Genomic DNA, 16,942 nt, shown 5'->3' with positions numbered 1-16,942 from the left:
ATAGAGTTTCAATGCAAAAGCAAAAGCGAGTATACAAGTTTAATTACATAGCGTAACAGGGTAAAAACTCAAATCCAACATGATTCATAATGTGTGATTACTAGTATGCGATTTTGGCGTACAATATGATCAAACCCGAGAATACAACGCATAAAAGAGCCTAATCCCAAAAGTTTAGCGGGGTGGTAATGTTTAACTTAACAATACCCAAAAGTATAACGGGCGGGGCGTTAATCCTATAGCGCTATAATTGTTAAGGTGGGCGAGCAAAGTTAATGAGCATAACGTTCCAAAGCGTTCACAAAGCATACGAGAATAACAAGCAATTCACATTAGTTTCATGTTTAATCATGGATAGAGTATGTTTCGTTTGAGTTTAAAAAGTTGTTTGCATAATCATACATGTTGCATCCCAAAGTGTAAGAGGGAAAAGGGGATCGAGTATACTCACGGTTTTTGCAAGCTTTCCTACTTGAAATCCCGCGAGAGGTTTTGGTGGATGGATTAGTTTGGAGCACCTTGTCCTTCTACATGAGGAAAACATAGGTGTGTGAGTTTGGGGAAATCGAAAGATTATAGGTTCGGAGTCTAAAATGTATGGAAAATAACATAAGTGAAAATAATCATCTTGTACACATAACTCTTGTTCTTGACACTATTAAAACTCAAAAGAGTTTGTATGATTTCATGGATTCAAAGGTCCATTAGAGTCGTAACAAGGGCATGGTCATAGATGATGTAACATATTCTTGACAAGTAACTATTAAGTTATCATCAAGTTTAGTTACTTAGGTATACATATGGAATAATTTAGATAATATAAAGATTACAAAGTCCTATGGTTCAAGCATGAGGTAGGAGATTAATGTCTCCATTTAGGCACCTCTTTGTGTCATAGAATTCATACATGAGGTAGGAAGAACAAACTCCTATTTAGGTACCTCCAATGTTCACCACTACACTTGATGTAAAAACATTCAAGGAGGGTCTTGAACTTACATAAGAAATGAAATGAACAACAATTCTATGAGAAAACATCAAGAAGTGAGTGGATGTTCATGAAAGATAGCCCAAGCTAGTCTAACCATCACACTTTTACCAAGCTTCAAGCTTGAACACTTCTTGTGGGTAGAACCCTAACTAAAACAGAACGTTTATGAGGTTTAATCCTCTGATTTTAAGTGTCTCAACCTTGTTTGTAAGCCCAACTAACCATTCATTTGATTATGAGCATTAGGACATAGGTTTGAGATGAGAAAACTCAAGTTTGGTTAAGTTTAACAAAGATTTCATGAAAACAAAAACAATCAGTGGACTTTGGAGCCTTTTTTCGGAGTTCCAGGGACTTATTTACTGTGAAAAACCCATGGAATCGAAGCCAAGGTCAAACCAAAGAAGTAGGAAAAAGAATGAACAAAATCGGACAAGTATTGAGTGAGTTATGCTCACTTTAGTGAAGATGCAACAATCTGCTCGAACTTAGGATAATCAGCTGATTAGAGGGTGTTTTGAGAGAGTTTTGGTTAGTTTGTAAAGTGATTTAGGTGTGGAAGAGCTTGGTTTATATAGGGATGAGTTAGGGTTAAGTTGGTAGTTGGTTAATTAATGTTAAAGCTGTTTAAGACTAAAAAAAACATTAAAACCCGCCCAAAACGCGGTCTGTCCGCGCTGGGCTGTGAATCCGGCCCAGTTAACGAATGTATAAAGGATTAATGGGTCCGAATTTGTTTGATGTGGAGTCCGCAGCCCAGCGGTTAGTGCGCGTGTGTGTGTGATGTCGACCCGGGTTCGATTCCTGGGGACTGCATCTATTTTTTTGAATTAATTTCTTTTTGTTTCACACATGAAACTTTCAGGAAATACATAAACAGCCCCTGTAGTTTAAAGTTTCGGTTAATTACTCAAATAATCCCTGGACTTTAATTAAAACTAATGTTGTGTTATTTAGTTTAGTAAGAAAACTAACTTTATGAAACAAACTAACTAGGTTAGTTTACTAACTTTAAAATCTAACGAGTCTAACTAGGTTATTATAAAAATAAACCTTTTTTTTTAAATTGTAAAATTAATTAATTTAGTTAACTAAACAATTTATAAATAACCATACTTATAAGGATAAAAGATTTTTAACGATTAATCACTTCATGAAACTTTCGAGTTTCATTATTTTACGAGTTTCAACTAGTTTAACGAGCATCGAGCGTAATAACGGATCAAAAGTCTTGAATAATACATCGTTCAAACGTGAAATTTGAATACCAATAGCACATAAGTTTAGTAAGAATGCACAACATGATTAAAATAGTTTCGTTTTCATTATGATCAATAGTCTCGAATCACAAACGGAATGAAAGTAGATTACAAAGAGAGTACAAGAGTCTAAATATGGAAAGTACAACATGACCTGCTAAAATAAGAAAGCGCGGAAATGCAGAGCGTTACACCACTCGAGCCGGCCCCTTTGCGCTTTCCGGCCGCCTCTTTTTTTGCTTTGTCCCTTCCGGTGGGACGTTCCGACTCGTGAACGGGCAACACATCCTCGCCATCTTCCGGGTCGTCGTTTATGTCGATTTGACAACGAGCGGTGGAGCCTCCCGCACTATAACTTCCGGACTCGGAAGTTTTAGTCCGATTGACGGTTGCGACCTCATTTGGAACCGGCTTCCATTTTTGTTCTTTCCTTACAACGTTCCATGCTCGGAAGTGCGGGAAAGGCGTTGAATTTTGAGAGTCCCACTTAGCGATAGCAAGGTTAAGAATGTTCTCGTCGTTACTCCCGCTAGGAGGACAAGTGTAAATTTGGTTATAAATCCTGTTAAAGTTATTGATGACCTTGCTCATTTTACGCCACTTGCCCGAGACGGATTCGACATCACGAGCCGGACCATGCTCCATAATCGAGTTAAATCTATCCGTTGTCGCCTTCCAAAAACTACTACCCGTTTGTTTCCTAAATTTTAAAAAATATTGCATTAGTAAAAATAAAAAATAAATGTTTTAAAATTTAAATTAAAACTTTGGTTCATACCGATTATCAGGCGAGTAGAGGACTTAACAAACGCCATTGCTAGCGCCTCCTCCTCTACTTTCGTCCAAGGTCTCCCCTTTGCTCTCGAACCGCTTTTTGGCGCGGTTTCGGGTATGTTTTTAATCTTCTTCCCTTCCCCTTGTTTTTTTTTTTGCGCTTGAGCTCTTGCGGTGGCGATTCGGGGACGACTTCTTCATCATCATCGTCAAGTTGAACCAGGGGTTGCGGTTGGGAAGTTGGCGGTTGCGATTAGAGTTGTTCAAACGAGTTGCGCTGCATGATTTGTTGGAGTGCTTGGTATTGTTGCATTTGTTGAACTTCAGACATTTGTGAGAAGGCGTTGGGTGTTTGTTGGAAACCCGAAAACGTAAATTGCGGAGCCCCCCACGAAGGATCCATAGTCGGAGTGTAAGCGGGAGTCGAAAAACAGTTAGGTTGGTTCGGGTTGGGATTATTCGGGTTGGGGTTGTTTGGGTTGGGGTTGTTTGGGTTGAATGGATGCATGATCAGAGAAAATGGTATAAAAAATTTGGAGTGTTTTTTATAAAAATGGAAGAGAATTTGAGAAGAATGAGAGTAGAATGGAAGAGAATTGTATAAAAATGGATGAGATAGAGCGTATTTATTTAAATTGAAAAAGGAATTTTTTTTTATATAATATAGCCGTTACAACGGCTTTATCTTTCAAAAAGTAGGCTCGTCCTCCCCGGCTGTGAGGAGTCGCCTTTGCCGAGCCGAGCCCAGGGGCAGTGTGGGGGACCGGCGCCGGTTCTAGCTAGGCCTCAGCCGACCCCATACCCTTTAGTCTTAGCCACTCCACCCCATGGCCCGGTCAAATTTAAGTTCTTTCAAGTCAAACGTACAACCCTTAATGCACAAACGTGTTTTTTTAGTTTCTCATACTCTCATGGAGTCATGGTCGGCTAATTGACCGATAAACATTGACCACTCACTCTCAAATGTTCTATACTCCTATATAAATAACCCAAACTCCCCAATGTTTCATCATCATCTCACATTTGGTCAATAAACATAAATGGCAACTTCATCTTTAGCTTTCCCATCCCTCCACCACCACCGGAATCTTGACACACCCATAATTTTCCAGCACCGGCGAGCCACCGGCGTCCACCTAATCAAAGCCACCAAAGACTCTATCCCACCACTCTCCGCCACCTCCGCCGACACAGCCGCCGCCACCACCACCACCACCGCGGCCGCCACCAACCTTCCTCTCCGGCCAATCCCGGGATCCTACGGCATTCCTTTTTACCAACCACTTAAAGACCGCTTCGAATACTTTTACGGCCCCGGTGGCCGGGATGAATATTTTAAATCTCGGGTTCATAAATTCCAGTCAACGGTGTTCCGGGCCAACATGCCACCCGGCCCGTTTATCTCCAACAACCCAAACGTCGTCGTTTTACTCGATGCCAAAAGCTTCCCAACCCTTTTCGATGTTTCTAAAGTTGAAAAGAAAGATTTGTTCACCGGAACTTACATGCCCTCCACCGAGCTCACCGGCGGCCACCGTGTCCTCTCCTATCTTGACCCATCTGAGCCCAAACATGGCCCTTTAAAAAACATGGTGTTTTTCATGCTTAAATCATCAATTAGAAGAGTCTTGCCGGAATTTGAAACGACTTATAACGAACTTTTTGATGGGCTTGAATCCGAGGTGGCCCAAAAGGGTAAAGCCCTTTTCAACGACGCCGGTGAACAAGCGGCGTTCCGGTTTCTGGGCCGGGCGTATTTGGAAACCAACCCGGAAGAAACCAAGATTGGAAAAGATGGCCCCAAGTTAATTAGCACGTGGGTGTTATTCAACCTCGGGCCGTTACTCCGTCTTGGGCTTCCGTGGTTCGTGGAGGAGCCGCTTCTACATACTTTCCGGCTCCCGCCCGCGCTTATAAAGAAAAATTATAACAAACTTTATGAGTTTTTTGAGTCGTTTTCGTCTCCGATTATTAAACATGCCGAATCGTTGGGGATTTCGAAAGAGGAAGCGGTTCACAACATTTTGTTTACAATTTGTTTTAATACGTTTGGTGGGATCAAGATTTTGTTTCCGAACACGCTTAAATGGATTGGTCGGGCGGGTACGAATTTGCATACCCAATTGGCGGCGGAGATCCGAGGCGCGATCAAGAATCACGGCGGGAAGGTGACGATGGCCGCGATGGAGCAGATGCCGTTGATGAAATCCGTAGTGTACGAGTCACTAAGGTATTATTAATCAACTGTGTATAACTTTTAAGTTTTTAGTTTATTATTTTTATAGTGTTCGAGACTCAGATATTTTATTTAATTAAGTCTTATTTTTTGTTAAACTCATAAATATATATAAAAAAATATAAAGTATTTTTATATTTGGTTTTATACCTAATCCAAACATATCTGTTTTAGTTACGTGAGTGTAATTACCATAAACATCAAGTAATATATTAGAGTAATATAATTTTATTAAAAATTACTATATTTTCTTTTTATTTTCAGTTAGATAATATTTTTTTATATATTTATCTTTACTTTTTCTCTCTCCTACGCTTACAACTGTTTTTAAAATATATTAAAAAGTTATAAAAAGTAAACAGTGTCTCACAAATTTACTGATTAGCAGTAACATATTCTTTCTCATCTATTCACAACTACCTACAATCACTTTTCATAAAATAAAAAGCGCTCTCGTATAATTTAATTTAAGATATGGGTTGTGAATGCTCTTATATCTAACGAATATCGTTGACACTTAGGATCGAACCTCCGGTGGCATTGCAATACGGGAAGGCAAAACGCGACATGATGATCGAGTCACACGACGCCGTATTCAAAGTCAAAGAAGGCGAAATGTTGTTCGGGTACCAACCGTTTGCAACCAAGGATCCGAAAGTGTTCGACCGTCCGGAAGAATTTGTGCCAGACCGGTTTGTCGGAGCCGGGGAGGAGCTTTTGAAGTACGTGACGTGGTCTAACGGACCGGAGACGGAAGGGCCGACGGTGGGGAACAAACAGTGTGCCGGAAAAGACTTTGTGGTGTTGATCACTCGGTTGTTTGTTGTTGAACTTTTCCGGCGATACGATTCGTTCGATATCGAGGTCGCCGCGTCTCCTTTAGGTGCTAAAGTTACGTTAACTTCACTCAAGAGAGCTCGTATGTGATTTTACGGCACCGGAGAAGAACACCGGCGAGGATAATTTAGGAAATATAGTTATTATTGTGGATATCAACGTGTCAATTTTTGGCTTATAATGGTGTTTTTAGTTTTTAAATTGCATGACTTATATATTTTCTGGATGAAATTGAATATATTATTGTATATAGCGTCGGTCAGATGTAGTATGATGCATGGAATTGAATATATTAGTTGTATTTACAATTTATCTTATTTTATAAGTTCTTATTATTTATAGTTATTCGAAGCTTGCATAAATAATATATAATTACATTAAAATACGTTAATGGTTACATGAAAAAGAAAAAAAGGTATGATCATATAAAGTTAAAATACCTCAATAATAATGAATAAGTGTAACATTTGTGCTTGTAATCATTGTGAACAGTTCAATTATCAATAAAATAATGTTATTTGATCCCAATGTTTGTTTGGTTGTGTTTTACATTTTTCATGTTTTGAGTTTCGTTCAATTTCAAACTCTACATCGCTTTCTGGAGCATTATACGCAAACTGGTGCGTAAACGTACTCAGTTTAATGCGACAAATACTCCGGAACATCAACATATACTCAACATACCTTAAATAACCTTTACATAACTTAGAAATAAGTTTTGAAGGCTTTGGTATAGCGAAAACAAGTTAATTCGCTTACAGGGACTAAACTTGACAAACTGCGAAAGTATGCCAATTTGAACTGTAACGAACATTCCGGAACATGTCCATAAGTTAAACATACCATAAATATCCTTTACATAGCTTAGAAATAGGCTTTGAGAGGTTTGGTATGCTAAAACAAACTTTTGGATCATTCAGGGACTAAAAGTGTCAAAAAGTGCCTAAGTTTGCACTTTCGCGCATAACTTACGTTCTGAATACATCCGGACATCCAAAAATTTATGTAAGCATCCTTATATTATGCCTTAGTGTTTGGCATGAGAAAAATCCATTCGTCGCGTCATTTGGATCGTCTTTCACGCTTATGCGCATTCCGTCGTAATTAAGCGAACATCGCGATCGTACGGCCAAACGAACCGACATCCGACATATTTTTGGGCATGTTTCATGTCCACAATGTTTAGGCATCATTTTAGGGCCTTAAAGATGGCTTTACAGGTCTTAGAAGGGCTGGAAATAGCTTAAACACGCAACAGGGACCAAATGTGTAAATTCTGCAAGTGGTGCAGATCAGAGAGGGCCAGGCGGCCCGCGTGAGTTTTGCCCAAATATGAGGCGGGCCGCGTGGGGATGTCTGACAGAAAGATTTTGCATTTAATGCAGAATCTGGCCTTTCGTTCGTTCAAAGGGCGATGCCTTTTCACCCAAATGAAGGGCCAAGGGTCAAGTTCACTGAACTTATCCACTGGACACATGTACGCACGAGATCAAGGCACGATATTCGATAAAACGATCCTAACGGTTCCACCTTTCCTATAAATACCCCCCCCCTTAGTGTAAAAATCACAAAATCAGATCTTGAAGCTCTAAGTTGAAACCATTGTTTCATACCTGAGCTGTTTGATCTTGATTTGCACTCGGGGACCCTCCGTAAGTCTTCTTTCGCTCTTTTATTCGCTTTTCGAGTCCGAAAGTCAACGTTTTGTTGTCTTTCTGCATTGACCAGCTTATGGTCGATGCGAAGTTCATGGAACTTCATAACGTGAGCGTGATCACGATGGTTATGGTCCATAGTGACCATACCTACTGATCACCACGTTATCTAGGCTCGGTGACGAGTCGTAGTTTCGGCCAAAATGTGCATTCTTGCATATTTTGTAACCAAACTACTCGTGGGCATCAAAGCCGTTTGTTTTGATGTCAAACCTGTTTCTAAACTTAGTTAAGCATGTTCTAACATGCTTAGCTCGTCACTTTTAGTTTAGTGCTTATATAGGGTCGTAAGGTAAGCGATCTAAACCATCGCTTATGCTTTCGAACCCGACCCATTTTGTCGGTCATTAGGACCTGACCAAACACATTAGGTGACCATAGCTATAACCTTCCGAGGTTATACCTTGTGGTCACGATGTTAGGCGTTCCAGACGCGTTCTACGCGAACGACGCTTAAGGTGGCATAAGCTACCTAAACGGGTCGTGATGGACCGTAAGCACTTAGGTTAGGTTTCAGTTTAGTATGTAGGCTTTGTTAAACCATATTACACGAGTCTCCATACTCGTTTGGTTTTCGAACCCGCGTACTGTCCGATCCTTCCGATTTGGTCCGGTATATTAACATAAGCTACCTATTAGGTGTCGTTGATATTCCGTGATCTTTAGCATTATCTGGTTATTATACAAGGAACTCAAAGCAATCTCAGGTGAGTACATAGAACCCCTCTTTTACTGTTTTCCAAACTGTTTTGGGGTGAAACACATGTGCCTATCTGTTACTTTCATGCTTTCCATGTTTTCACATCATATGCCTGCTATGTTGTTAGTACATTATAGTACACGATTTCATTACATTTCATGCTATGTATGCCCATTGTGTGCGTACTTAGTACATTTGATTTACATTACATTTCTGTTGCATATGTTTACTCAGCATATGGACACATTGATTTACATGAACATTTCTGTTGCATATGTTTACTCAGCATATGGACACATTGATTTACATGAACATTTCTGCTGCATATGTTTACTCAGCATATGGGCACATTGATTTACATGAACATTTCTGCTGCATATGTTTACTCAGCATATGGGCACATTGATTTACATGAACATTTCTGCTTCGTATGTTTACCTAGCATACTTAGTACAATTGTTTACATCACATGCCTTCATTTTGTTATGACATTTGGTTTGTTTAACATGGGACAATACATTCATTAACACTAGCTACGCCGTTCGTTAGTAGGTAGTGGTACCATAGGAATTGACAACTCCCATTCCTGAAGTCCTGGGTTTGATAGGACTGGAAGGAATGACCGAATTCGATATACATAACTTAGATAAACCTTTAATTTGTTTAAGGGTTTATCGCCGCAGTCTCAAGGCTTGGATGTATGCATAGTTTACAATACCGCATAAATGTTAATATCAATAGAGCATGCATTTTCCGCAGAACATAACGTTGATTTAAACCACGTTTTACTTCAACGACTTGTTTTGTGCATATGGTTTAAGTGGATACATTTCGCTTACCATACATGATACATTTTGGGATGCACAATACATGACTTACATTGAACATAAACACGTCGACATTGACATACACATTTGGTGGTTTACATTTGAACATAAACATTTGACATGATTTACAATAACACTTGACATTTGGTTTACACATGAACAATTTACATGGTGGATTGGTTTGGGTAAATGATTTAAGTAACGTGGCGTATGTAATATGATACAAACATGGTGGATACGCCGCTGGTACTTCCTATATATAAATGTTTGTATAATATTACATATCGTGGCGTTATCTAAGTCATTTCAGTTTAGACGCATTACATTTTACATAAATAACATTTTCTTCACAAGACATTATTTTCACAAACAACTTATCTTATTCAACTCATTTTACTTGGTTATTCGTTTAACCTTACACTTATCTATACATATCGTTTGATGTTATCGTTTTTCAAATGATTTACAAAGCAAAACAAATTACAAGGTTCATGACTGACTGTTATTAAACATTTCTTTAAGCTCAAGTCATGAATCCCATTTTCACAAAAACTATGTATCTCACAGGCATTTTTATGCTGACGTACCTACTTTCACATGTGTTTTCAGGAGCTATTCCATAGGACGATGATCTTGATTCTAGGGCGGACCTGTGCCTTAGAGCCTAAAAATGAAGTTTGAACTAGCTTAATTATGTTTTGATTTCCGTACTCTCTTTCCAAGACAATGTAACACCTTTGTTTATAAATAAAATACAACTTGTATGCCATGGTTATGAAACAATTTAATTCTGTCCACAACACTCCCCGGCGTTTCCGCCGCGGTTGCATGTTATACGCGGCCGGGGTGTGACAGAAGAGTTGGTATCAGAGCCAATGGTTATAGGGAATTAGGTTATTAGTAATGCTTTGACCTAGACTATAACTTTAGGACCCTAACACAAGTTATCTTGTGTTTAGAGTTTAAAACATGCACATCACCTATCCTTAGGTGATAACCACAACGGGAACTTCGGTTCCGAATCCGCCTTGAAAATTAATCATCTGTTCTAGGATGATTGATTTCTAGGTTTTGAACCCTCTGTTATAAGGTTTTGAACCCTCTGTTATAAGGTTTTGAACCCTCTGTTATATGGTTTTGAACCTCTTTGGATTTCAAAAATCCTGTCAAAGTTTTGGGTTAATAGTGTGAACATGTGCGAACTGGAAGGGTGAATGCCTGTACCCCGAGTTTTCTGTCTAAGGCTAGAGTGTTCGTACAAATCCACATAATCGGAACAGTCACTCTTACCTGGGAACTCTTGGGGTGAGTGTTCACTTATAGGCGAGAATGTCTTCGCGATACACTAATCCTGACCCATTTACTTTGACTAGACATTTCACGTCGCTTATTTGCTTTGCGATGCATAACCGCCATCTTTGCTTTTGATTGCTTTTGCTTCATCTCATTCTCTTCATCCAATCATCTCACTCGTTTCATTTCATGTTTTTCTCTTCTAGAATGCCTCCTCGACGCGACAACCAGATAGCTACTGCCGAGCTGGCGGAGATTATTGCGCAGCAGATGGCTGCTCCATTTCCGAATCTCTTTGCTCAATGGAACCAGGCCAACAACAACAATGGTACATGCAAATACAAGGATTTTAGCTCGGCTAAGCCACTCAAGTTTAGTGGTTCTGAGGGAGCAACTGGGCTTCTTCAGTGGTTCGAAAGCATCGAGAACACTTTCCGTCATGTGCAGTGTCCTGACAATCGCAAGGTCGAGTTTTCTTCAAGCGTGTTTCAGAAGAGGGCTCTTACATGGTGGAATGGGGTTATGAGAGATCAAGGTGCAGAAGTTGCTCTAGCTCAAACATGGGCTGAACTGAGAGCTCTTATGATGAGGGAGTTTTGTCCTCGTCATGAGCAACGAGCGTTGGAGAAAGAGTTTGATGTTTTGAAGCAAGATAGTGGCGAGCACAGGGCTTATACGGATAGGTTTGAGGAGTTGAGTCTTCTTTGCCCAACTATGGTTACCCCACTCGATAAGGCCATCGAAAGATACATCGACGGCCTACCTGACTCAGTACAAGACATCCTTACTGGTAGCAACCCTACCACACTCCGTCAGGCAATCGAGTTATCGGCGACGTTGACTGAGTCGCAGATCCGAAAGAATAAACTACACAGGAAGGGCGACAAGGGCAAGAAACAGTCGGCTGACAAGGAGGATAGTAAGAAAGGTCAGAACAAGAAGGGAAAGGACTCTGGTTCCTCAAGGGGGTCAAGGAAGCGTAAGGCTTCCCAAAATTTTGCTGTGACTGCCCAAGCTAACCAGGCAGCTCCCAACCAAGCCGCACAGCCTCCAGCCAAGAAACCCTATTCAGGAAGTGCACCTTTGTGCAATCGATGCAACAGTCACCACCAACCACAATATCAGTGCCGTTTCTGTACTAACTGTGGGAAGTCAGGTCATCTTGCCGATGTTTGTCGGTTTGCTCAGAATCACGCAGTCCAGAACCCTGCTCAACAGGTTGCTCAACAACAGGGTCAGGCTGCACGACCAAACTACCCACCAGGTGCATGTTATAATTGTGGGGATCTGACCCACTACAGAAATCGGTGTCCAAAACTAGTCAACCAGAACCAGAATGCAAACCAGAATCCGGCACCGGCTCGAGGTCGAGTCTTTAACATGAATGCACAAGAAGCACAAGCAGACAACGAAGTGGTGAACGGTACGTTCTTTATTAATAATCGGCCAGCATCTGTTCTTTTTTATTCGGGTGCCGACAAGAGCTTTGTGTCATTGTCTTTTGAGACAATGCTTCGCGTGTCTAGAACGAAACTAGGTAAACCTTTGACAGTAGAGGTTGCCAGTGGTGAACCCATTGTTCTAAATTCTGTTCTGCGCAACTGCCAGTTGAACCTTAACGACCATATTTTTCCTATTGACCTCACGCCAATGCAACTTGGAAGCTTCGACGTTATTGTGGGAATGGATTGGTTATCCAAGCATCGCGCAGAGATAGTTTGTTCTGAGAAGATTGTTCGTGTACCGCTATCGACAGGTGAGATCCTACAGGTCCATGGTGAGAAGCCTGCCGGTGGTCTCAAACTCATGTCTTGTTTTAAAGCACGGAAGTATCTGCGAAAGCACTATGTGGCTTTCTTAGCACATGTTACAGCAGATAAAGGCAAGGGTAAGTCTATTTCAGATATTCCTGTCGTTCGGGATTATTCCGAAGTATTCCCTGAAGACTTACCTGGTCTACCTCCAGCACGCCAAGTCGAGTTCCGTATTGATCTCGTACCTGGTGCAAATCCCGTTGCCAGAGCTCCATATCGTCTTGCACCGTCCGAGATGCAAGAGTTGTCTAAACAGCTGCAGGAACTCTCCGACAAAGGTTTTATCCGTCCTAGCTTTTCACCTTGGGGTGCTCCCGTTCTCTTTGTAAAGAAGAAGGATGGATCTTTTAGGATGTGTATCGATTATCGTGAGCTTAACAAGCTTACCATCAAGAATCGATATCCCCTACCTCGCATTGATGATCTCTTTGATCAATTACAAGGCGCTTCTTACTTTTCAAAGATCGATCTACGATCTGGATATCATCAGCTTCGTGTACATGAAGAAGATATTCCCAAGACAGCGTTCCGTACTCGTTATGGACATTATGAGTTCACAGTCATGCCATTCGGTTTGACTAATGCTCTTGCTATTTTCATGGACTTAATGAATAGGGTCTGCAAGCCTTATTTAGATAAGTTCATCATCGTTTTCATTGACGACATTTTGATATATTCTAAGACGCGAGCTGATCATGAGCAACATCTTCGTCTTACATTGGAACTCCTAAAGAAAGAACAACTTTTCGCCAAATTCTCCAAGTGTGAATTCTGGCTTAAAGAGGTTCAATTCTTAGGACATATTGTCAACGAACAAGGTATTCATGTAGATCCCTCCAAGATCAGTGCGATTAAGGATTGGGATACACCTACTACCCCTACTGAAGTTCGTTCTTTTCTTGGTCTAGCGGGTTATTACCGCCGCTTCATAGAAAATTTCTCGAAGATTGCAGTTCCTCTAACTGCTCTAACTCAGAAGAACAAGCCATTTGATTGGGGAGTCAAACAAGAGGAAGCGTTTCAGACTTTGAAACAAAAGCTTTGCGACGCACCTGTCCTAACATTGCCTGAGGGCAATGATGATTTCGTCGTTTATTGTGACGCATCTAAATTAGGTCTCGGCTGCGTCCTAATGCAAAGAAACAAAGTCATAGCATACGCATCAAGGCAGTTAAAGATACATGAGAGGAACTACACCACTCATGATCTTGAGTTGGGTGCAGTTGTCTTCGCTCTCAAAATTTGGAGACACTACTTGTACGGTACAAAATGTGTGGTTTTCACTGACCACAAGAGTCTTCAACACATCTTCAACCAGAAAGAACTCAACCTGAGGCAAAGACGTTGGGTTGAACTCCTAAACGACTACGACTGCGAGATTCGCTACCATCCTGGTAAGGCGAATGTCGTAGCCGATGCATTGAGTCGCAAGGAACGTACTAAGCTTCATTGTGTTCGTGTCCAATCTGTTATTCAAACCGACATCCAAGCACGTATTTCTCAGGCTCAACAAGCTTGTGTTTCATAAGGTTTAATGGATAAGGAATTTCCTTATCACATAACTCCTGCTCTAGAGCTGAAGGACAATGGATCGTACTATTTCATGGACCGTTTGTGGGTCCCAAGCCAAGATGATCTTCGTACCTTGCTTATGGATGAAGCCCATAAGTCTCGTTATTCCATTCATCCTGGCTCAGATAAGATGTATAAGGATCTTCGTATTCAGTATTGGTGGCCTGGTATAAAGAAAGACATTGCCTTATACGTATCCAAATGCCTTACTTGTCTCAAGGTTAAGGCTGAACATCAGCGTCCTTCCGGATTATTAGAGCAACCGGAGATCCCAGTTTGGAAATGGGAAAACATTACTATGGATCTCATTACTAAACTTCCGCGCACAAAGAAAGGTCACGATGCCATCTGGGTAGTCGTGGATCGTCTTACAAAGTCAGCGCATTTCTTACCAATCCGTGAGGATTTTTCGGCTAACAAACTTGCTCAAATCTACGTAGATGAAATTGTAGCTCGACATGGTGTTCCTTTGAGCATCATTTCTGACAGAGATGCTCGTTTCACTTCTCATTTTTGGAGAACCATGCAATCTGCTATGGGGTCTCAACTTAATCTGAGCACAGCTTATCATCCGCAAACGGATGGTCAATCTGAAAGAACAATCCAGACACTGGAGGATATGCTTAGAGCTTGTGTGATAGACTTTGGTGGTAGTTGGGATTCACATCTTCCATTGATTGAATTCTCCTACAACAACAGTTATCACTCCAGCATCAACATGGCTCCTTTCGAGGCCCTCTATGGTCGAAAATGTCGTTCACCAGTCTGCTGGAATGAGATTGGCGAGGCTCAACTTACTGGACCTGCCCTCATTTTAGAGACAACAGATAAGGTAAAGAAAGTTCGCGATAACCTTCAGGCAGCTAGAAGCCGTCAGAAGAATTACGCGGACTTAAAACGCAAGCCCTTGGATTTTCAAGTCGGTGATCGTGTATTACTTAAGGTCTCACCTTGGAAAGGTGTGATCAGATTCGGAAAGAAAGGAAAACTTGCACCTAGATATGTTGGACCATTCAAGATCGTCGAAAGAATCGGTAAGGTAGCCTACAGACTTGAGTTACCTCCTGAACTTGGAAATGTTCATCCAACCTTTCACGTATCCAATCTCAAGAGGTGTTTAGCCGATGAGAACCTCCACATACCGCTTGATGAAATTCGTGTTGATAAAACACTGAAATTTGTTGAGAAACCGGTAGAAATCATGGAACGTGAAGTCAAGTGGCTCAAACGCAAGCGCATTCCTTTGGTCAAGGTTCGTTGGGAATCTAAACGTGGACCCGAGTTTACTTGGGAACGTGAAGACCAAATGAAGGCAAAATATCCGCATCTTTTTCCATCAGTTTCCTCTAAATAAATTTCGGGACGAAATTTCCACAAGTAGGGGAGACTGTAACATTTGTGCTTGTAATCATTGTGAACAGTTCAATTATCAATAAAATAATGTTATTTGATCCCAATGTTTGTTTGGTTGTGTTTTACATTTTTCATGTTTTGAGTTTCGTTCAATTTCAAACTCTACATCGCTTTCTGGAGCATTATACGCAAACTGGTGCGTAAACGTACTCAGTTTAATGCGACAAATACTCCGGAACATCAACATATACTCAACATACCTTAAATAACCTTTACATAACTTAGAAATAAGTTTTGAACGCTTTGGTATAGCGAAAACAAGTTAATTCGCTTACAGGGACTAAACTTGACAAACTGCGAAAGTATGCCAATTTGAACTGTAACGAACATTCCGGAACATGTCCATAAGTTAAACATACCATAAATATCCTTTACATAGCTTAGAAATAGGCTTTGAGAGGTTTGGTATGCTAAAACAAACTTTTGGATCATTCAGGGACTAAAAGTGTCAAAAAGTGCCTAAGTTTGCACTTTCGCGCATAACTTACGTTCTGAATACATCCGGACATCCAAAAATTTATGTAAGCATCCTTATATTATGCCTTAGTGTTTGGCATGAGAAAAATCCATTCGTCGCGTCATTTGGATCGTCTTTCACGCTTATGCGCATTCCGTCGTAATTAAGCGAACATCGCGATCGTACGGCCAAACGAACCGACATCCGACATATTTTTGGGCATGTTTCATGTCCACAATGTTTAGGCATCATTTTAGGGCCTTAAAGATGGCTTTACAGGTCTTAGAAGGGCTGGAAATAGCTTAAACACGCAACAGGGACCAAATGTGTAAATTCTGCAAGTGGTGCAGATCAGAGAGGGCCAGGCGGCCCGCGTGAGTTTTGCCCAAATATGAGGCGGGCCGCGTGGGGATGTCTGATAGAAAGATTTTGCATTTAATGCAGAATCTGGCCTTTCGTTCGTTCAAAGGGCGATGCCTTTTCACCCAAATGAAGGGCCAAGGGTCAAGTTCACTGAACTTATCCACTGGACACATGTACGCACGAGATCAAGGCACGATATTCGATAAAACGATCCTAACGGTTCCACCTTTCCTATAAATACCCCCCCCCCCTTTAGTGTAAAAATCACAAAATCAGATCTTGAAGCTCTAAGTTGAAACCATTGTTTCATACCTGAGCTGTTTGATCTTGATTTGCACTCGGGGACCCTCCGTAAGTCTTCTTTCGCTCTTTTATTCGCTTTTCGAGTCCGAAAGTCAACGTTTTGTTGACTTTCTGCATTGACCAGCTTATGGTCGATGCGAAGTTCATGGAACTTCATAACGTGAGCGTGATCACGATGGTTATGGTCCATAGTGACCATACCTACTGATCACCACGTTATCTAGGCTCGGTGACGAGTCGTAGTTTCGGCCAAAATGTGCATTCTTGCATATTTTGTAACCAAACTACTCGTGGGCATCAAAGCCGTTTGTTTTGATGTCAAACCTGTTTCTAAACTTAGTTAAGCATGTTCTAACATGCTTAGCTCGTCACTTTTAGTTTAGTGCTT

At 40.9% G+C, this 16,942-nt stretch overlaps 2 protein-coding genes across 2 annotated transcripts; one reads left to right on the top strand and one right to left on the bottom strand.

The window, feature by feature from the left end:
• Nucleotides 1–2,379: 2,379 nt before the first annotated feature.
• On the bottom strand, nucleotides 2,380–3,065 carry LOC118491475. The gene is made up of 2 exons (XM_035989290.1): nucleotides 3,061–3,065; nucleotides 2,380–2,950 (listed from the first exon to the last, which is right to left on the bottom strand). Exons 1-2 carry the CDS (start codon nucleotides 3,063–3,065, stop codon nucleotides 2,380–2,382), a joined length of 576 nt encoding a protein of 191 aa, XP_035845183.1.
• Nucleotides 3,066–4,030: 965 nt separating this feature from the next.
• LOC118491665 (allene oxide synthase-like) lies at nucleotides 4,031–6,409 on the top strand. Its single transcript, XM_035989633.1, has 2 exons — nucleotides 4,031–5,254; nucleotides 5,782–6,409. The coding sequence occupies exons 1-2, from the start codon at nucleotides 4,065–4,067 to the stop codon at nucleotides 6,185–6,187; spliced, it is 1,596 nt and encodes a 531-aa protein (XP_035845526.1). The 5' UTR covers nucleotides 4,031–4,064; the 3' UTR covers nucleotides 6,188–6,409.
• Nucleotides 6,410–16,942: the final 10,533 nt, after the last annotated feature.

This window comes from Helianthus annuus, chromosome 4 (assembly GCF_002127325.2).
Source record: "Helianthus annuus cultivar XRQ/B chromosome 4, HanXRQr2.0-SUNRISE, whole genome shotgun sequence".
In the NCBI taxonomy this organism is placed as follows: domain Eukaryota; kingdom Viridiplantae; phylum Streptophyta; class Magnoliopsida; order Asterales; family Asteraceae; genus Helianthus; species Helianthus annuus.
Note: the sequence above shows the minus strand (reverse complement) of the source record. Positions and strands in the feature narration are given on the sequence as shown.

Excerpts from the sequence above, each read along its gene's own strand:
- LOC118491665 (XM_035989633.1), top strand. The coding sequence starts at position 4,065 with ATGGCAACTTCATCTTTAGCTTTCCCATCCCTCCACCACCACCGGAAT. Across the intron at positions 5,255-5,781 it reads GTAGTGTACGAGTCACTAAG|GATCGAACCTCCGGTGGCAT; the intron begins GTATTATTAATC and ends GTTGACACTTAG.